Genomic DNA, 21,815 nt, shown 5'->3' on the forward strand with positions numbered 1-21,815 from the left:
GCAACCTGACACCTCCCTGAAGGTGCTGAGAGAGGTCTGTTCACTGGGCTTCTCCTCCTCCTGCCAGAACAGCCCAGAGCAATCTAAGTCTGGTAAGTAATGAAGAGCAGAACTGCGAGCTTCCCTGGTGGCGCAGTGGTTGAGAGTCCGCCTGCCGATGCAGGGGACGCGGGTTCGTGCCCCGTGCCGGGAAGATCCCACATGCCGCGGAGCGGCTGGGCCCGTGAGCCATGGCCGCTGAGCCTGCGCGTCCAGAACCTGTGCTCCGCGACGGGAGAGGCCACAACAGTGAGAGGCCCGCGTACCGTAAAAAAAAAAAAAAAAAAAGAGCAGAACTGCAAATTCATACTTGGACCTCTATACTATGCCTCTGTGGGAAGAGAATGTGTGTCACTGCCAGGGCCTCTGCTGGCCCCAACATGCTTTAGTGCAAATTAGAGAAAGACACCCCCCCACACACACTTCCTGAACCAGGGCTTGTGGCTTCCAGGGCATGAGCCAGAGTTCAGCACACTCCTGTCCTCGTGGCTGAGTACTCTTGTGCAGTGCCCAGCCTGAACGACTGTGTGTGGCAGCCCATGCATTGCGTTCCATAGGTCAACCTCTCAGACGTTCCTATAGGAGGAGATGAAAATGCTTCCCCACAGGGGTTGAATGTAAATGTCCCCAGCACTTCATGGCTGCTCTTTACTGGTACTGGCCACTTGCCAGATTCTGTTCCCTCAGATCACTGTCTCCGGAAAACTCATTCTAAGCAATCATCTGGGACCCATCAGCCTGCACTGAATCAATCTGGTTTTGCCTCACCCACACACACACACACACACACACACAGGCATAATGACTGATTGCTTAGAATGAGTTCCTCTAGGATTACCTTTTTTTCTCTAAATTAGTTTTTTCTTTAAATTTAACCTTCAGTTTTGAGTCACTTAGTTGCCTGTTGCATCAAATGATTCTTTGGTTTTACAGGTTGCCTCCCAGTGATGCCAGATGGGATCAGTACAGCCCCAGGTGCCAGTTGCTAATGCCTATAAAATACCATCTTCCCCAAAGGAGAATCATTTAAGAGTTCTTTGGACTTCATCTTCAAAAGTAGCCAAAGAATTCAAGTGACAGGTTATCCCAGAAAATCTTTTGCAGTTAGTGAACTTAGGGTATCAGTAAGAATATTCAGAATACCACACACACAGTTTAGGTGATCTTGGTATAGTGGTGGGACAGCAGTGATTATAAAATGAAAGTAAATAACATGTACATGCTCTGTTGGGGGGACACTAGAGGGAAACAGGTGTTCAGCCTAGAAAATCATTTCTCAGTGGATTTCCTATGAAGTCAATGTGTCTTGGGTTTAACTTTGAAACAAATTTAAAAATTCAAAAACTGGAAAAAAAAAAGGAAAATGCTTCCCCCACAAGACTTTCTCATGAGGAAGGAAGAGAGAAAACATAATATATATATATATATATATATATATATATATATATATATTGCCTATAGTGATATAGCACTTTTCAAGTGAGAAGCACACTGGCATATGTGATCTCTCTTAATCCGCAAAACAGCACTGCATGGCTCCAAGGGAGGCATGGTCCCAGCTCCACCCCTCTCACCTGCAAGAAAGCTGAGGCCCCAACAAATGAAACAACTTGCTCATGTAGTCAGAAACAGACACCAGCAGCTCCCAGGTCTCGTAATGCCTGGGAGATATTCCTTCTTCTACCTGTGGTTTTCAATTCTATCTGCTGCCTGTCTGCCTGCATGCCTATCTATCTATCTATCTATCTATCTATCTATCTATCTATCTATCTACCTATCCATCTATCATCTTCCTTCCTTCCCTCCCTCTCTCCCTCCTTCCTTTACAGTAGAATCTCAACTTTTTTTTTTTCAAGAAAAAAGTTCCCATGGATGAGCAAAGCTGCCTTAGTTGAATTTAGAGAAAGGTGCAAGCCCTACCTTCTCATCTTCCCTCCTTATCCCAGTAGCAGCCCTTGAAGCCCCTCTGAAGGACCGTAAGGGTTTGAAAAATGCACTGTATTAAGCTGTTCCCCTAGTGCACCACATGTTACTCTTGTGGTCTCATGATCCAAAAGCACAAGGATTTTATTTCCTCCATACAAGCTCTCCTTGTTAAGTCTGGTTAACTTACTGACCACACACACACACACACACACACACACACACACACACACACCATCCATTCCTGCTCTTCCTCCCAGAAGGCACTTCGTCCATAAAAGGAGCCATCCAAACAATCCCCCCTCCTAGCCCAGGCCTTCGGCTCTCTGAAAGGGTTGCCAATTTTGGCTTAGAAATGAATGGAATTACAGAGTTCAAGATGAGCAGGATGGTGTATGTGAATGATGGCTTCCTCCAGGAGGAGAATTAGAGCTAAAATTCCAGGCCAGTCCAAGAGAAAGCTAGTTCCCATTTTGCTAGCTAGTTTCCCGGGGAAGGAGGCAGAATTATTACCAAACAGCCCTGCCTGCAGCCTGCTCCCAGCCAGGTCGCCCCAGCATTCCCTAAGGGCTGAAGGCAGGCTGCACCCAGGGCAGAGTGAACACACCGTGTGTGCTCACAGCTCTAGGGGAACGTGCTGCTGGATGGGGGCATGGCAGGAAGCCCACAGGTGGTCTCTCCAGGGCAGGTCTCTGCGGCCAGGCTCCTCCCAGCCCCATCCCGAGGCTCCGCAACGTGACAACCCCTCCCTGTGTCTCCCGCTCACACCCCTCTTCCTGGGGTAGGAAACAGATCTGAGAAGGGCCACATCCAGAGTCTAGAATGTGTCAGATCCTACATGCCATGATTTCAGCCCCAAATCCAAACCCTATGTTGATGTGAGCACAGTGAAAGGACCATTGACTCCCTTTCCAGCCACCCTTCCACATGAGGAGAGAACACAGGCAGCTCTCTCACCTTTTACATACCAAGAGGACAGGGGATTGGTTTGTGGGGAAAACAGAGAGGCAAAAAGCTAGCCTGGGAGACAACAGCAAACCACAGCTCTTTCCACAGCACAGCTGCTGATTCCTGTTTTTTCATGATGTTTTCTCCTTCATTTTGCCAGAAGATTACAGGAAGATCTCAAAACTTGAGTGCTGAGTTTGAGATTTATTGACAGCAAAATATAATAAAAAAAATCATAATCCCTTGGGCTTCCCTGGTGGCGCAGTGGTTGAGAGTCCGCCTGCCGATGCAGGGGACACGGGTTCGTGCCCCGGTCCGGGAAGATCCCACATGCCGCGGAGCGGCTGGGCCCGTGAGCCATGGTCGCTGAGCCTGCGCGTCCGGAACCTGTGCTCCGCGACGGGAGAGGCCACAACAGTGAGAGGCCCGCGTACCGCAAAAAAAAAAAAAAAAAAAATCATAATCCCAACTAAAACCCTGGTTGACTCATGTCAGAGGAGAAGGAAAGTGCGTTTAGGAATAATAAGCCAAAAATGGATTTCTAACATGTAATTTTTTCAGAAGCTTAACAAAAAGAGGTCCGTGCTCCTTTCAACAGCCTTCTGCACGGAGCGTAGGCAAGAGCTTCACCCAAAGAGAGAAAAAAAGGGGCCAAGGAGGAAAAGACCCATGTCTGTTTGAACAAGTGGCAAAGGACAGGCACCCTGCAGGGATTAAAGGGTTTAAAATTTTTAAAATAAAAGGAAGAAAGGAAAAACACACAATGTATTGGTTTGGAGAGAAAGTTCCGTCACCAGTTAGAGCAGGTGGGCCGCGAGGAGTGGGCCCGGGTCGCTCACTGCCAGGGGCTGAGAAGAACACAGCAGCGAGCCAGGGAGAGGAAAGCCGGTTTCAGGAGATGGGGGAGGAAGTGCCCCGAGGGTCAGCCAGGTCAGGAACCCAAACCCAGGGCCGGTGGGTGGTGAATGTCAAGAAACAGAAAGTAATGCATGTGAAATCTGGGTACCAGCCAGCCCAGAGAAGCCAAAAAGGGTTTTTCTAAAAGAGACATCCCAGGAACTATTCTTTTAGAATAAGCCATACTCCCATGTAGGCTCAGGTGGAGCCGAAGAACGAAGCGGGCAAGAGAATGAGATTCATCCCGGAACGGGGGTGAGAGGGAGAGGGGCCAACTGCACACATGAGGCAACGAAAAAGCAGAAAACAATTTTTGCAGCTGAGGTTTGGGTCAGGTGATCTCTTCGCTCCAAGGAGCAGAGAAGTCTAATTTGCACAAATACCCCTCCAAGGCACCTGAGCAAGTAACAGAAGGTGCTGACCTTAGAAATCACGTTCAGGAAGGAAAGAAAGCAGCGCTGCTGGGGTGGGGATTGGGCCTGGCTGCCTGGTACAGCAAGGTACTTACTTACAAGACACTGGCAAGTAAGAAAACACAACGGGGAGCGGTCACTGGGCTGGAGGCACCAGGCAGTTTACTCACGACATACAAGGAATTCTCTCTGCTGGGGTGAGCCCAGGAGGATGGAACCAGCAAAGGGTCCAGACCACGGCTCTGTTCACTTACAATGAACACAGGGCAGCAGGGGTGTTAAGGAATTGGGGGAAATAAAGAAACCAAACCCTGGCTGGGCTGTCTGTCATTGCCAAGAGAAGCTCAGGGAAATGATGAATGACACTTCTATCAGGGATGCTGAGGGGAGGATACCTCTAGCTTTGTGGGCTTTGCACATGCTGTTCCCTTGGTCTGGAATGCCCTTTCCCTGCTTCCCCTGACTCTTACTCTTCAAGCCTCAGCTTAGGCATTTCCTCTTCCAGGAAGCCTTTCGAGGCTTTGCTATTCCTCCCCCTTCCACGCAAACTGGGCTAGGGGCTCCCATGCTACCCAGCGATTACTCCATGCTTGCGCTGACCGTGCTGTTTACTAAACCGGTTCTCTGCTAGCAGTGACTTGTCTGTTGTTCCTATCATATTGACAGGCCCTAGTCCATTACCCAGTGCAGTGCAGGGCTCAATGCAGGCCTGTTGAGAGGATGAATGAATGCGCGAGTAGGAGCTTGGAGCAGGGCGATTCTGGGACTCCCTGGTTCTAAGTACCCAAGATCCTGGAGTGGACTCCAAACCCTAAGCTCTCCAGGACCCTCCTCATGGGCCACTGAGAGCCACATCCAGCCCAGTCCTGCTCTCCACACCCGGTTCCAAGCCAGAGTGCCTAGTGCTGCAAAGCTCTGTGCTGCAGGCTATGGTGGTGACTGCCTGGGGCTGACAGACTGCTTCCTCTGCCCTGGAGCTAGATCTCAGGACGAAGCGGGAGGATAGGGTGACCGAAGGTGAGTCTGCTCAGGAGGCAGCCCCTCCGGGAAGCCTGGCAATAAGTCGGGAGAATTCTAGGGCTGGAGCCCCGGGGAGAGGCTTGCTCAGAGCACAACCAACAAGGACAAACCATAACCTTCCAAGGCTATTAGGAGGATTACATAGAAGAATGGGTAAGAAAGTGCTTTGTAAATTGGGATGTGATGTATTGCGGGGAAATGGGTTTGGGATCCGGGTCCTCAGACCAAACTTAGTACCTAACTACTCAGAGCAAAGTGTAGTAAATCAGAGCTGAGGAGTAACTACGGAGACGGGATGCTTCCAAACGCTGTGAAACTAGAGGTGCAGATATCGCTTAGGATGCCCCACACTGGCTCTTCTTTCCTCCCTGGGATGGGCTTTGTTCAACAACCAGAGAGTGTGATGCTGGAAAATATTTCCTTGAACGGAAATGCACGGACTCTCAGTTTCACTGTAGCAGCAAGATATGTACTAGTATAAAAAGGCAGAGGTTTAAGAAGAATTGAGCTCCTCCTGACCCTAGAAAGTCCTTACTTTGCTTGGACACTGGCCATCTGTTCCCATCAGGGATCCTGAGGCCAAGGGAGGCTCAACCAAATAAGCCACATTCTGGTGGCCACTTCATTCCTGATAAGCTTTTATACCAAAGTGGGAACTAGGTAACCTCTCCAAGGGTTGGGGAGAATAGCTTTGCCAAAAACACTGCATAAAAAAGAATTAGGCAATTCTAAGCCACTCCATGTTATCTAGCTTCTTCCAACTTTTCTAAAACACAGCAGCCTTTACAGATTCACACAATAACTCCAAGGCCCTCTTTCCCAGCAACCACTGTAGAGCCCACCAGAGAAAGTCACCCATGTGTGCTGGTAAATGTTCAACAGCTAGCTCTTTGGCGGCGAAAAGAAAAAGATCAAAGGTCTTAGTGTTTGCCAATTTCTGTGATGTAAATACTCCCACCTTGGCTGATTTCGAGCTACCAAGGTCAAGTCGCTGAAGGTGAAGTTGGGAAGAGATGTTGATACAAGCTACCCCACCACCACTGGCTCTAAGACATGCGTTAACACCCAACCTGGCTTCCTCTGGACACAAGCTGGAGATGATCACTTCACACCTACCTCTCTCAAAGGAATTTTTGATGTCATTGACTTCAACCTGGGATCCTGGCACTCTGAAGATCCCTTGCTGCTGGAGTCCTAAAAGAAATAAACAAACAAAAAAAGAAAGAGAAAATGCCTTGAGCTCATCAGGCCACTGGGAACACGGAAGACTCTCCCCACTGCTTGCCTCTTTCTCCCGCCATCCTTTGTAACAGAGTCATTCCCAGTGACCGTCTCCTGGCAGAAGCCCCAAAGAAGCCTTTGCGATGAACTTCAGCTGGTCCAAATACTCAGTCACATTCTGCTTCATATGTCTAGGGTCTCTTGTTTGGGCTTGAAGGAAACAAGAAGTTTATATCAACACTGGACCAGTGAATGACTTCCACTTTAACCCACAGGTCAGCTCAATCAAATAACTGGGTAGTGAATGCTGCCTAGTGCGTTCATCAGTTGCACTGGTCCCAAGTAGCTTGACCTGAGTTTACAAATGCCATCGGAGTTTAACAGCCACAGAGACTCTGAATGAGAATGATTAATGCCACTCCCTCAACCATTCCCTCGCCCATCACAGACAACGTCTTCCTTCAAGAAAATCTAGAGTCTAGAGTGCATGCTGGCTTGGGATCAAGGAGTTTGGGGGACATTAACTTATTGCAGAAGGACGATCTCATTTTCTATGTGTTTCTACAAGGCCTTAACAAAGAGGAGAACTTGATACCTGACACAGCAGTAACAACAAAACAGCGACCTATAAGATTGAAGGAATTAGAGGGCCTCCCTCATCTGAAAAGGGAATTAAGACTGGGATCCTTTCCCTGAGATTCAGTTTTTCTATATGAAACAACTCTCCACTTTATAATTCAGGAAAGTGTTTACCCTTAAAGGCAGGCTTTAGTTAAAGTTTGGTTTGTACATATAGTATGTGCTCAATAAACGTTGTTCATTTCTTTCGTGCTGAATTTCTACCACCTGTGTCTCTTACCCCATCCTCCTGGCTCATTCCCATCCAGTTATGCTGGCCTTCTTTCCCATATTAGGCCTTGACACTTGCCATTCTCTCCACCTGGCTGGCTTCTTCTACTCAAATATCACCCCCTCGGAGATGGCTCTCCTTACAACCTTAGCCAAAGCAGGCCTGCCCTCCTCTAGCCATTCTCTATCCCCTTTAATTAGTTCCTTGGCATTATCACTATCTGAAATTATATTATTTGTCTCTCTGCCTGTTCAGTCCCTTGCCCTTCTAATTGGTCATGTAAGCTACCTAGGGCCAGCATCCTACCTGTCTGGTTTGTGGCTATGCTGCCATTGTCAAAAACAGTGCCTGCTATGCACTCTGGAAATATATTTTTGGAGGGATGAATAAATGAACAGATGGAGGCACAATTTAAGTGCTGGGGACACCATGTGGCAAATCCCAGACACTCTATTTCCTCCATGGAGCTTACCACAGTCTAGCAGGATTAACTGATCGGTTGACCAACCTCATTCAGCGCTCAAAGTGCAGAGCTCTGGGCTCGAGTGTGAGCAAAAAAGGAACTAATACAGTTGTCCCACGTGCCCTCCCTGCTCCTCGGTTCTCCTAGCTCCTGGGTCTTCTCACCACCATCTTCAGTTCCCCAAGGCTCAATAGACAGCACTCAAGATAGCAGCTGTTCCATAGAACGTTTTCCCCTCAGAAGCAGAGCAGCAACAGGAAATCTTCCCAGACGAATTTGAATCTCATATCTTATGAGAACAGCCTAGCACCTGTTCTGGAAAGAGCTGAAAACACTGCCCTGAGATCGAGCTTACCATATAAATTGATGTATCTGATGCAGCTCTCGACGACCAGTGGTATAGCTTGTCCTGAATCCTTAAGAAAAAAAGTTGTGAGTTGTATTGGACTTGGCAACCACCACAGGAGAGAAGACACTGCAAACACAGATTATGAACTCAAGCCAGAAAATTAGTACCATCAGATTAGTAGGAAAACAAGCAAGGAAACACTAATTCTAAAGTCTCCACAAACAGTTAAAATAGAAAGTCTTCTGTGATTGCAGAAAAGCCATAGCTGTGATCATTTTAAAGAAATGCTCTGTCTTTCTATTCAGCTGGGAAGGAATCAGGGCTCAGGAGGCCTGATAGGCACATCAGGGAAGGGGAGGGAGCCCACCGCCTGGAGGGGCTGGAATCCGCCCTCGAAGACTTCTCTGCCTCCCACTGCCCTCAGCCCCATCTCAACTCTGTTCTCCCAGCGCTCAGGGCAGGATCAAGGCCTCTGCCTAGTACTGTAGGACCTGCTGCCGGAATTAAGAAGGACACACCATGGGGGAAGCAAGGCTGGCCCCAGGGATCCTTTTGAGCTCGGAGGAGGGGTGACCAATTCTACTCACAAGTAACAACCTAAACATCCAGACAGATATTTGTTTAACAGTAAACACATTAAAAGGAAAAGTTCTAGAAACAGCTAACGTCAGCCACTGACCACTGAGTGGCAACCTTAGTCAGAAAGGCTGAATAAGATGCAGTTCTAAATACATGCATCTGGGGTGTGAATGTATTTTCAATTATATTTTCCTAGACTGGCCCACAACCACAGAGAGCTGGGCACGGGATAATTTCCTTTCGGATTCCGTGACTGGTTGACCTCTCTGTTATTTCAGGCCACTTACAGAGCATAAAAATTTTTAAAAACTCTCTTTGCAAAGGGGACAGGTTAAGCACTAGCCTCCTCAGAAGGTGAGGAAGCAATGAGGCATATGTAATATGCTCATGTAAAGGGACAAAGAAAAAACCCATGATTTCGATGCTTTCGTGGGTCCTCCACACCCCACCTGCAAATTCTGTCCTTGATTAACTACCGTCACGGAGAGGGTAACAAAGTGGACTCATTGGCAACAGGCAAGGCGGGCCCTGTGCTACTAGTCAGGGCTAAAGACAGGTTCCATCCAGTTGAATGGGGCTGACGGACCTTTCCAGTAAATACCTGGTTCCTGGTTCGAGCATTTCTTCTTCCTCTGATAACAAAAAATAAACAGGCAGCAGAGCAGAAGAAAAAGAAAAGATTACGCAGAAGTAATAAGACCAGTTAGAGCAAGCAGCTCCTTCAGAGTCCGGGAACGCCGAAATGCAATGGCAGCCAGCGGAGGTCCGGGGAGATGGCAGGCAAACCATGGGCCCAGTGGAGCTCCGGACCTGCCCGGCCAGCCTTCCAGGTGGCTGCCTCGGACGCCAGGGGGCAAAGGGGCCTCTTTCAGTCCTTGTCAAAGGGCAGGAACGGTGTGTACTGAACACTTGCCCCACCCCAAGTCTAGCTTCTCCTCAACACAGGGGGCTGTTTACTCACCAATGGTGAGAGCCCACCTAAGACTCTTTAACGTTAGCCCAGCCACCCACAGAAAAGGAGGGACACACGCCCTCAGGTGTCTCCTGTGACACTGGCCCTGCAAGTCAGCTCAGGAAACCTCGCTCTTAGCTCTTAGTTAACCAAGACCGTGTTTATGAGGTGCCCTCTGGATAGGACCAAACAGGATTCCATCTGGTTCCAAATTCCACACCGCTGCCCATGCTTTCCTACCAAACACCTGGGGCAGCTTGTCCCGGGTACCCACTTGGCTTTGCTTTCCTTCTGCCCACGGACCCTCACCCTGGCACTGAAAAAGCCTCAGGGAACGCAAAAGCTGACAAAGCCTGGAGGAGGGAGGGCAGTGGAGTCAGAGAGCCTTCGTGATCTTGCGGGCAGAACCGGAGGCTCTGCTTTCACTGAAGTCGCCCATTTGCAGGCGAGCACGGCCTCTTCTTTCTTCCCACACATGCAGTGGGTCAGGCTCTGGGGTGCGTGCTGTGTCTCATCCTGACTGAGAAACGGGAGCATGTGCGCCTGCTTGCTGGCGTCACCTGTCCAGCCCCTGGCACCTCAGCAACTAGAATTTTCCTATGTCGACTATGCCTCCCTGAACCTAGGACAGCAGTGCCAGGTGATCAGACAGGGCCCTGTGGGCACTCTCCGGAAAGCCCAGGCAGCACTAACAGCTAACATTTCCATGGTGTTTACCCTGCGCCAGGCAGAGCTCTAGAACCCGGCAGGTGTTACTCATCTGATCCTCCTCACACACTCAGGAGGTGGGTAATTATCATTCTCATTTTATTGAAACAAGGTAAGGACTCCCCCTGCCCCAGCCCGAAGGTAGACCTCCTGGGCCTCAAAATTTATCATAATAAATTGGGTTTCCTTCTATCCGAGAGAAGGGGGGAAAAAAATCAAGCATTTTCAAAAGAATCCATTCAGGTAAGGTCCTAGAGATTTATACAAGTAACTCCAACTACGTTTATCCGGCATTCTTGGGGATGCTTCCTTGTCCCTCTAAACCCTCATAATCACGGAGTTTCTGTGATGTTATTTTACTGAAAAGCCTTTCAGAGCTTTAGAATTTCAGAGCTGGGGATTCTTAGTTCACACTGAATCTTCTTCCAGATAGCATGGGAATCATAAGAGGAAATTAAATTCCATTCCCAAAGGTTGAAGGACTGGATGCATCACACTGCCTTTTCATTTTCTGAGAGTTAACAATCCTTGAGGTTGGGGTCCCGCCGCTGCAGTCTGTCCCCACAGGGAGCTTAGAGTGGGCACGCAGAAGAGCTGGCGGAATTGCACAGATGATGTGCGGTACAAGCACACGTGACTATAAAAAAATGCATTCGCTCAACAAACATACTTTTTTCAGTCAAACGGTCCCCTGTGGAGGCTGTGCTCTTATTTCAGCAACATGCTGCTGCCTAGTGCTCTGGGGTGACCCTCTCTGGGGGCTCTTTTCAGAGCCAGTCCCCTAGCGCCCACTACGGCCTATGCCTCTTGCCATATTGTGGCTCCAGGGGCTACAAAGCCGGGCTCTGATTGGCGCTTTTCATTCCAAAGACTGGGGTGTCCGTTCTCAGACAAAGTTTTGGCACCGCTGACGAAGGTCCTGCTGCAGGCTCTCGGAAGACTGACCAGCTGCAGCAATGGCTATATATTTAGAATAAGGATGTGGCTTCCTGGTGACTACCTCCAAGGGGCAGACAGTCCCGCGGTTGGTGCATGGCACTCGATCGTCACGCATTTTTTGTAGGAGCTCTCCATTCAGAGACTGTTTCACTGAACAGAACACCTAACTTGCAAATGCCATTAGGTAAGAGCTCCTTCCAAGCGTCCTGACAGAGCACCTGTTTCCAAAGAGCTGAGCATATTCTGAAAGGTGTCTGTGTCTCTGAGCCTTTGCTCATTCTGTTCCTCCTCTCAGGGGCTCCTCCGTCCTCCCCTCTGCTGTGTTCTGCCCCATCCTTCAAAGCCGCCCGGACCCCACTGCTCACAGTTCTTCCTGCTCTGAGCTCTCACAGAAATTATTTCTGTGGGGAATCAGTCACCAAGTGCTCATCCTTAATCATCTTCCGCGTTCAGCCTTCTGTCAAAAACCTCCTGAGCAACATGATAAGCTCCTTGAGGGCAGAGAGAGTAGCAAATGGGCCTCAGTCCCCTCTCAGCTCTGGAGTATGGCTTTTTCGAGAAGAAAGTCTTGTTGGAGCGAGGAGGGAGGATGAAGAAAGGGCTCTTGAGACAGCCCCTCTTCCCATGACCTTCTGGATGGCAAACTGCTCACTCGGAGTCACCTCCAAACAGCACCCCTTCCCTGATGCACGCAGTAGCACCCCTCATTTTGGGGTCCTCCACACCTCCCTCCTCTGAGGCATCCTAGAGCAGCTGCTGCTGTTTCCCACCCCCGGGCAGTGCCAACGTGTGCCCTCCTTTTCCCCTTTCCCTTCCCCCACTGTCCCCCAGAACTCAGCTTACAGACAGAGGGACCCAGGCTGGTCCTGCCTACCCCCTCCCACGCCTGAGGCCAACCCTCCCTGCCCAGCAAGTCCTGTGCATGCCCTGTATGAGGACAGAGGATAGAGAGCCAGAGCAGGGGCAGCCTCAGCACTCCAAAAGTGTCGGCAGGGCCCGAGAACCTTTACTTTTCTCCTGACTCTTATTTTCTGCAAACGGTCTTCGTTAGATGGGGCACGCTTCCAATAACTGTCAGGGACCTTCTGCTGTTCCCCTAAGTAATGTTCAGAATGCATCTCCCCTTCCTCAAGTATGTCCCCCACGTGCTGCCCTTTTCAACTCCACCACCATCTTAACTTGCCTTGAGCTGTTCTATCTGGGATGGCTTGATCCTGCACCCTTTGCAGCCAAGAAGTAAGAAGAGAAACTCACTGAGGTGAAAAGCTTTTTTTTTTAGTTTAAGGTGTAAAGGATTAACCTGGAATTCTAAAGGGACTACCTCAGCTCTTTTCTCTTCTCCCAAACTGCCTAACAAGAAACAAAATTAGGTGGAAGGGTTGTCTCTCGTACAAATTGTATGTGTTGTGTTCCTTTGCTGGTATATTCTCAACTTTAAAAAATCACTTGTATAAAAACACAGTTACTCACAGGGCTTTTCTTTGTATTGTTTCCAACCTGTCCCCTCTTGGGAGATGTGAGTGTGACTCAAGGCGAGGGGGTTTCTCTAAGTGTCCCTCAGGCTGGTCAGGACTGCAGTTCCTGAAGCAGTGAAGTGGGGCTGACAGGGACCACCGTCTGGCACGGATTCAGCGCCACCTGGATTTTACTGGGTCCCAGCGTGATTGCAACCCTCCCCCAGGGTTGAGAATCAAGGGAAAGCACTTAGGAGCGACTGGTCAGAGGCAAGAGCAGCTCTGATTAGAAGCCCTCACTGAAGCTAAGAGCAGGCTGCCGGGAGGACCAGCTTGCCACAAGGCCTGGCCGAGGGCCCGGATTGAAAGTTCCAGTCCGTCAGTCGTTGGTAGGTCGGTAGGTTGGGGCAGGGCTGTTGGCCGGGGGAGGAGGTGGAGAAAGGCTGCCATTACATTGGGTGCATTCGCGGACTCCGTGGCTCCCCAGCAAGTACCTTAATGAACGCTTCCATACAGCCGTTAAATAGTTTATGGCTACACACTGAGAGAGGCCTAGGTCTCCTCATTTTCTGTGGTTTAGGGGGAAGACAGGGGGGCCTAGGGGAAAACGGAACAAAAGAAATCAAGAAAGCAAACAAGGTAAACATACAACTGGGAAAGACGCTCTTACGACCCACGACTGGAGGAGAACACGAAATGCAAATGGAAGGCCTGGACCCCCAGCGCATTGGTGTCCAATGCTCCATCTGAAGGCCTCTGGACGTCTAAGCGGGTCTTAATTTACCCACGGTGTCAGGCAGGAGTAACACAAATGTACTCTAAATCACAGGAGGGCACAGCACGTGTCCAGGAAACCATTGAAACTCCAATCAGGGCTGTCATCCCGCAAAGCTGACCAGATGGAGGGGGAATCAGGGGAGAGATGTAATCTGTAGCCCAAGAAAGCAAGAGACTTTCAAAGATGATCGGAAGGGTTAATTTTCATCATGTTGGCTTAAATGCATCACCAAGTCTCAACTCCCACCATACCAGGGCACTGATCTTCCTAATGCCTCCTTGCATTTCAAATGCACTTGACTAATCTTTAATCCATTGATCTAAGAGCCAGGCAATTATTATTCTTATTTTAGAGATGAAGAAATTGATGCCAGGAGGGAGGCTGCAGCTTCTTTGGGGTCCCCAGGGGACCCAGGATGATGATTATCTCCTGTCCTTTAGTCAAGTACACTTTCAGTTACAATGTTTTCAAATCCATTATCACACTTAATGTCAGCTCAACCCTGCACGTATGGTCCCATTTTACAGAGGCCTAAACTGAGGCCTAGAGGGGGGAGGTGGCAGAGCTAGGCCGCAAACCCAGGCCTCTTTGGCTCCAATCCCAAGATTTTTACCAAAGGGTCTGTCATGGAGCCTTAGGGAACTTTCTCATTTCCAGCCAAAGACTCATCCATCCCATTAACCCTTGCCAGCGGAGGACCCGTGGGGTCAGGTTGAAAGTGTCTTGCTTGACTTTAGGATCTCCATTCCCTGCGCTCCATCTCGGCCACAGGGAGGGGCGATCATACCACAGTTCACCAGCGACAGCGAAACAGCCACAAACACTGGACCAGTTTCCAGAGTTGCTCACATGCATATACCTGTGTTGGCTTATTTGCTCATCTTTCACCACCCAAGTTGGCCTGACTCAATGCTGCCAGCCTTCTAGGGCAAAGGGCTTTCTGAGGTTAGGAGGAGGGTCCCTAACCAAGAGACACAGTTCATTTTCAACTGGCTTCGTTCATAATTTGAGAGGTACCAAGTGGGGACCAAGCCTGACACAGATAATGTCCATGCGTGATGAACACAGACCTGGGCCCACAAGCCTTGACTGATTTCTGTGAATGGGCAAGAAATCGTATGTGCCGTGGAGCCAATCAAGGAGATAAGACTCATGCTGCCTTGCTCACTGGCCTTGTGGTGCCTGTCTCCCTCAGCAGGCCCGCCATCTAGGGAACTCGGATCAACTTCTAGGTGTCTGAATACTGAGCAAATGCTGCTAGCTCCAGGACATGCATGGGCAAAGACACAGTGGAATCCAAATCTCATGCCACCCAAACACTGGAACTAAAATAACAGCACAGACCAAAATTTTGCAAAGAAACAACAGGCAAGAGTATTTTGAGCTCATCTCGATCTACGTCAATTTGGTTAGCTAAGTCCATGTCATTTCTTTTTCATAAGTTACTTATTTGTTGAGGATGTGGGTTATGTGAGAGTGATATTTCTTACAACAGATCTGCTTTTGAATTTCCAAATGCCAAAAGAGAGTGCCAAAAATGTGACAGGGCCATAGGTTTTACGTATCATAACTGGAGGGTAGCAGCTGCACCACCTTGTTTCCATGGTGATTTGGGTTTCTGTTTTTGGACGTTCTCACATCATTTCCTTATCTCACACTGCATGATACCCTCACGACAACCCTGTGAGATAGGCAAGAACTATTAAACCTACTTTAAACATAAGGTAAACGAGCCCAGGAGAGATTAAGAAACTTGCCCAAGGTCATAGGAATAGAATTCAGCTCTTCCTATTTCAGGTTCCGGTGTGATTATGGAAATTGGGAAATTGATTTTATCACAGAACATTCAGCAATAGCTTTAAATCATCTATTAAACTCTCATGGTCAGCAAAAGTACAGACTCTTAATGCAGGTGTTGGACACCCAATACCAAAAATATCTAGGGTGCCTTTAAAATTTATTTCCTAAAATAAGTCCTAAGGATTCTTTTTTCCTTGAAGTTACATAATTTCTGCCCAATCCAGAAAGCAAAGGACTGTTAGAACCGCATCAGGATTTCTTTCTTTTGTGTGGTGCTCTGTGCAGTGAGCGGAATCTCTGACAAGGAAACGTAGCTATCCCAACTTTGCATGACACCAAATTGATACCGACTTACTGAAGTGCTGGGTGGGGCACAAAGTGGGGAGCAGGGGGGCAGCTCAGCCAAGGAAAGTGGGGCAGCCTAAGCCTTCCATCTCTTCTGCTGCTCAGTTGCAGAGCAAAAGGAAAGAGAGAGAGAGAGAGAGAGAGGGAGGGAGGCAGGGAAAACAGGAACAGAGAAAGCCACGGAGAGGAAGAAAGAGAAACCAGAGACCAATGTCCCCTTTCTGCCTTTCAACCAAGATAAAAATTAACACGCATTAGTAACATAGGAATTGGCCTCACAATTATTCTGTGACCAGAAGGATGGTTATTTCCCTAGACAACCCAACAGATGTGGGTGTCAACATCCAAAATGGCAGCAATATTGTAGTTCAATGGTGGTCAGGCTCTTGGAAGCTGTGCATGGGTGTGCATGGGGTTGCATCTGTTTGGACAAGAAATCTCGAGTGATTTCACTGCTAATCCAGACTTGGAGCGAGTCAGCCTAGGTTAGGGAAGCCAGTCAATGGTTTGAAAAACCATATCAAACCTTACATTTGCATCTGGCTTTGCCATTTACCATATGTCTTTCAAGCGCATTATTGCATCTGGTCAGCCTAATTACAGGGTTATTATGAATTGGGGCTATTCTAAGATAACGTTCTAAAGTATGAGAAAAAAATATACAATGTGTTGCAGCCCATGTGCAAAACTTGGTCTGTCTATACAAGGCCAGCAACAACTTGGCTGAGGGGACCTGCTCAAATAATCACCCAAAACAACACTGACCTTGGACAGGAAACTATGGCAGATAAAGAGGGCCACAGTATAGAAATAGCTCACCCAGGACATTTAAGATAAATTTAAAATACACTTCCAAGTTAGCAGTGCACTCCACAATAAGTTAAAAATGATTTTTGGAAGTAAGAGGAAGCTTTTACTTTACTAAGAGTTGCCTTTGACCTTGGCCAAGGGCCAAAGTGCAGATGGCTGGATTTGCAGCTTAGTGCAGTGTATCTAAGTGGGAGGTCTGTAATCCTAGCTTGGATTTCCCAGGCCCTAGGTCAAAGAGAGTGTGGAAGACAGCATCTCAGAGGGCTTTATTTAAAAAAAAAACAAAAAAACAAAAAAACCTCTCAACATTTCTCTAAGGAAGACCCTGGGACCTCGCTAAGGGTTTGATTACAGATCTCTCCTACAATCTGCTGGAATCATCTTCTCCCACATGAGTTTTAGGAATTAGGAGGAAGTGAGGGATGGCTCAATTCATTCCCCCATCTGTTTAATTATTTGCAAACTTTGGTGTAAAATGTGGCTTCTGTTGTTTTGGTACTATGACAACACTCTTGCAATAAGTAAGTAAATAAATAAATAGGAGTTTGTTTCTAAAAGGTTCTTAGAAAGTAACCCTGCACATCTGCTGACCCATGTGCTGGGAGGGCCTCGCCTGGTCTCATGAATCTTCCCAATGTCCGGGGACTGCCGGGGCCTAGAGGAACAGCTGCACAGGCTAAGCTTCTGGAGAGCCCTCAGTCTTCCCCCACCTTGGGCCAGCAAACTGAAAACCTCAGAGCTTTCCAAGCCTTTTCCCAGCCAACTCCCTTCCAGATGAGGCGGGTGTTAAGGGTTCATCCTCCCTCTTGCCAAGTAGGACAGCTTTCCAGGATTCTGGGCCACTGGGAAGAACTTGTGGGAAAAGGATGTCTTTGGGTCACTGGGCCCAGAATGAGGCAGAAGTAGCTCTCAACGGCCACGTGATGGAAAAGCGCAGGCCTCTGGGCCACCAGCTCAATTCAACTTGGGCAGTGGGACGGGCATTGCTGGGAACACGGAAATGGATGGGCTCTAAGGAACCCGGGCAGCGATAGGGCTGCTTATGGACCTAAACTCTCCACAGGTAGAGGAAAGGTCCAGTCCTGAAGCCAGCCTCTCAGCTATCAGCTGCTGAGTGAAAGTGTTCACTGGTTCTGGTCTGCTCAGGGAAAAGCCCAGAGGATAATGTTGAGCGAGCTGGAGAGAAAGCAGAAGCTGCCCACTATTACTTCCCCCACCAGGGGCTCTGCCATCAGGCCATCCCAGTGCTGCGAGGTCCGAAGCCAGGGCAGGCAGCAGCGGGCGTCTGCGCCCGCTCGTGTGGATATGCACATGCGTATGCCCGGTGGTGTGCGTTTCCAGCCAAACCCGGAGCCTTGGCAAACTGGGACCCCGGGCTGGGCCCCACGCCTCGGCGGTTTGCTCAGCAGCCATAGAACGGATGGGGAGACAGGTGGGCAGCTACCCCACAGCCTCTGGCTTCTCCTGGTTGCCCTCAGCCACTCTGCAATATATATTACCTTCCCATCCTCCCACCAGATGGATAGCAACAAGGGACGACACCCACTTCCCACAGCAGCTCTGAAAGGCTCCCTCCCCATCACCAGTCTAATGCTGGAACCAGCAGAGCAGCCAAAAGACCTTTGCCTTCCCTCTCAGCACAACCACACCCCCGTGGGGACACTGGCGAGGAGGTGTCCCCTCTAAGACTCCTCCGCTGCCCTGAGCTCCAGCACTGTCTCCCCACCTCCCTGTCTGTCCTGCTCCCCCCACCTCCTCCCACTGCCCACTCAGGCAGCAGGTGAAGGAAACAAGATGCACCGCTCTTACCTGGTTGTACCGCATTCTGCTCTCTCCCCTGGAAAGAAAAGTGTACATTGATTTAATTGTTGGTTTTGTTTTCGTTTTTGTTGGTTTATTTTTGAGCAGAGAACATTCATCTTTTTCTAAAAACAAGAAACAACTAACACCTTAATTATTTGTGAAATGGGAAATCTTATTATGCCTAAGGTGTGTTCTGTTGCGAAGAACTGAGTCTTATTAAATCCTCAGTGCCTCCTATTTGTAGGGCCATGTTCACATATTTTTCATTTGTTATTGTTCCTACACATTTGATTTTCAACTACAACCTGCTGACCAGTGGCATCAGAATCTTCTGGAACTCTTGTCAAAAATGCAGATTTTTTTTGGCTCTTTCCTGGATAAGGACCCAGGAATCTGCATTTTGACAGCACTCCCAGTACTCTCTTCTATGCATACCCCAGCTGGAGAGCCCACGCACTGCTTTATGTCCACAAAGGTTTACTGAGCACCTGTCATGCCCGGCACTGAAGGGTATCAGCCATAAGACACCTTCTGTTGTCACTCAACCCCGCCAAGTGCCCACCCCCAGCCCTCCTGCCTTCATCCTCAGCTGAAGACCTTCTCGCTTCCTTCACTGGAAAACAAAATCAATAAGACAGGGTCTCTGGGTACCACCATGAGACCTACCCACCTACCTGCGCTTGCCCACTCCCCCGCTACCTCCTTTCCCGGTGCTCTGGAGGAAGCATCCTGCTTCTGCTAAAACCCAGACCCCATGCCGCAGGTCCCATGCCCTCGGCCCTTTTCAGGGGCTTTGCTTCTGCAAGTGTCTCCCCTCTCTCTAGCATCGCCAGTCTCCTCTCTTCTGGATCATTTCCATCAGCATATCAACACGTACACTGGATACATCCAACCTGCCTTTTAAGCCTCCCCTTGATCCCATTTCTCCTCTAACTCAATCTCCATTTCTCAGCTCTCCTTTCCAGCAAAACTTCCTGAAGGAGCTCTGTTTGGGGTCCCTGTCGCTTCCTCCTCTTGCCTTACCGCAGCTGGCTTTTGTCCTCACCACTCCACGGAGACTGCTCTGTGCAGCTGAACCTAATGTCTCCTCTGCTCTTACCTGACTGCTCAGCACTGCCTACCTCAGTTAATCACTCCCTTCTTCTTATAAAGCTTTTTCCTCTTGATTTTCATGACTCTGTACACTTTCCAGGTGTCCTTCCTGCCCTACAGGCTGTTCCTCAGTTTCTCTTGTTGTCTCCTCATCTGTCCAAACTCTAACCTCTAAATATTGGAATGCCCCCAGGATGCAAACTGGGTCTCCTCCACCCTCTCTAGGTGATCTCAAATGCTTGCTGAGACTTCCTAACTTTATCTCCAGATCTTACATTTCCCTGGAATTCCAGTCTCATATCCACTGCCCTCTTTTTTAATTATTGAGGTATAATTTACATATCATAAAATTCACACATTTAAAATGTATAATTCAGTGATTTTTAGTAAATATTCAAAGCTGTGCAACCATCACAACTCAATTTTAGAACATTTCCATCACACTGAAAAGATCCCTTGTGCCGATTTATAGTCACTCCCTCTTCCCATCTCCAGCCTATGGCAACCACTCATCCACTCTCTGTCTCTGCAGATTCGCTTATTCTGGATATTTCATAAAAATAGAATCATACGATATGTGGTCTTTTGCATTTGGCTTCTTTCACTGAGCATAATGCTTTTGAGGTCCACAGCATGATTCAGTACTTCATTATTTTTATGGTGCAGTAGAGAACCTCTAAGCCGGTGCTGTCCCATGGAAATATAATGCAAGCCACAATTTCTAGTAGCCACATATAAAAAGTAAAAAGTAAAGAGAAACATGAAAGATTAATTTTAATGATACATTGTATTTAATCTAATATATCAAAAATACTATTTCAATATGTATCAATATAAAAATTAATAAGATATATATATTACTAACTCTTTGAAATCTGGTGCTCGTTTTACACATCTCAAGTGTTCGATAGCCTCATGTGGCTTGTGGCCACCATATTGGACAGAACAGCTCCAGACCCTAGAATCCCATCTAGCATTCACATGAAGGGACTTTATTCAAAAAAAAAGAACTGAGCATTTATATTTCTCTATTGTTTCAGAAAGCAACGCTGAATGGGGAGAAAAATGAGGGGAGGAAGAGAGTTAGAGAAGTCTGAGAATAAAACTTGGAGCGAATCAGCACACAATTCCTTAATTCCTGACCAAAGCCACAAGCAGTTACAAGAGTGACTGCAACCGGCTGAACAGAAGCCAAAGGAGGAAAGGAGAAAAGTTGGGTAAAACAGGAAAATTTGCTCTGCTTAATTTGATTATGTGCCTGGGGTCTGGGGCAAATTCCTACCAGACATCAACTTGAGTTAAATTTTCACGTAGATCTAAGACCCTGAGTTGAAGCTGACGGCAGCCCACTCATGAAAGCGTCAGCCAGTGGCCTGGGTTGACTATAAAGCACATCATTTCCCTTAGAGCTGTAGTCAGCTGTGCAACTCTGACTGACAAGGGGGACCTAGGAAGAGGTTCCAGCTCTACCTCCTCTTAGTTCCAGAATTGCCCACTCCCCTACATACTCACTGTGGTCCAGGCACAGTGCCCTTCTTTTATTCCTACCTCACCACATCCCTTCCTGCCTTCACACAGGCTGTTCCCTCTGCCCCAACACTCTCTCCTCAGTTTTTCACACGGCTGACGCCTTCCCATCCTTCAGTCTCAGCTTAAACATCACCTCCCCTCGGAGGCCTCTCTGATCACCCAACCTAAAGCAGGTGCCCCAATGCTCCCCAACCCCGTACACAACTATTCTCTATCTCAGCCCCAATTTTCTATTCGAGGACACTCACAGTTATAATTCTTTACTTAATGGTTTGTTTCCTGTTTGAGGTCTCTCTTCCCCACGAGGGCAGGAACCTTGTTCGTCTTGTATATACTGTGTCCCCATGGATGGATGGACAGATGAATGGATGGCCGGGGGGGAAGAAAGGGGTAGGTAGGAATCAAAGGATCTGAGTCCTGGAGTAGAATGTGTCAGAACACACTCAAGACAGACCTTCCTCTGGCAACGAATCGAATTTATTCTCCTTCAGCTTTGACTCACATTCCAGACCTCAAGAACCTCTTTACCAGAAACATCTTTTGGAATATGGTGTTTCAACTTCTAACAAATAACAGAAATTAAAAATGTTCTGCCCTTCACCACCTGAGATCTCTTCAGGTTTTAAAAATATATTTTATACTTGGTGGCTCAGTCATTTTCTAGAAGGTCAGACTGTCTGGTCCCGGTGGACACTTTGCTCTGTAATGGGCTATTAAACCTTGGCCTGAGAAGGTTATATCTCATCCCTTTTATAGACAATGCACCATTCACCCCAGAGGGGCTATAGAGTAAATTGAAAACCCACCCATATCTTAAGTGTAAAGCCTGGAGCTTACTGACTAACCAGGGCAATAAAGAGCTCAGAAATCTAAGACTCAGAGATGATAAACTAAGAATCCTC

The 21,815-nt window shown here is 48.2% G+C and overlaps 1 protein-coding gene across 3 annotated transcripts in view; it reads right to left on the reverse strand.

The window, feature by feature from the left end:
- Positions 1-21,815, reverse strand: part of SRGAP3 (SLIT-ROBO Rho GTPase activating protein 3) — a 254,990-nt gene that overhangs the window by 39,693 nt on the left and 193,482 nt on the right. The window contains exons 11-15 of one of the 3 annotated variants that reach the window (XM_060022965.1): positions 18,298-18,325; positions 15,689-15,775; positions 9,304-9,334; positions 8,130-8,190; positions 6,357-6,434 (exon numbers count right to left, since the gene is read on the reverse strand). In XM_060022965.1, the coding sequence (XP_059878948.1) occupies positions 6,357-6,434; positions 8,130-8,190; positions 9,304-9,334; positions 15,689-15,775; positions 18,298-18,325 (285 nt within the window). Of the gene's footprint in view, positions 1-6,356; positions 6,435-8,129; positions 8,191-9,303; positions 9,335-13,249; positions 13,353-15,688; positions 15,776-18,297; positions 18,326-21,815 lie in introns of all 3 variants that reach the window. The other 2 variants (XM_060022967.1, XM_060022966.1) reach the window with 2 other exon arrangements.

The sequence above is a fragment of the Delphinus delphis genome, chromosome 10 (assembly GCF_949987515.2).
Source record: "Delphinus delphis chromosome 10, mDelDel1.2, whole genome shotgun sequence".
NCBI classification, from domain to species: Eukaryota; Metazoa; Chordata; class Mammalia; order Artiodactyla; family Delphinidae; genus Delphinus; species Delphinus delphis.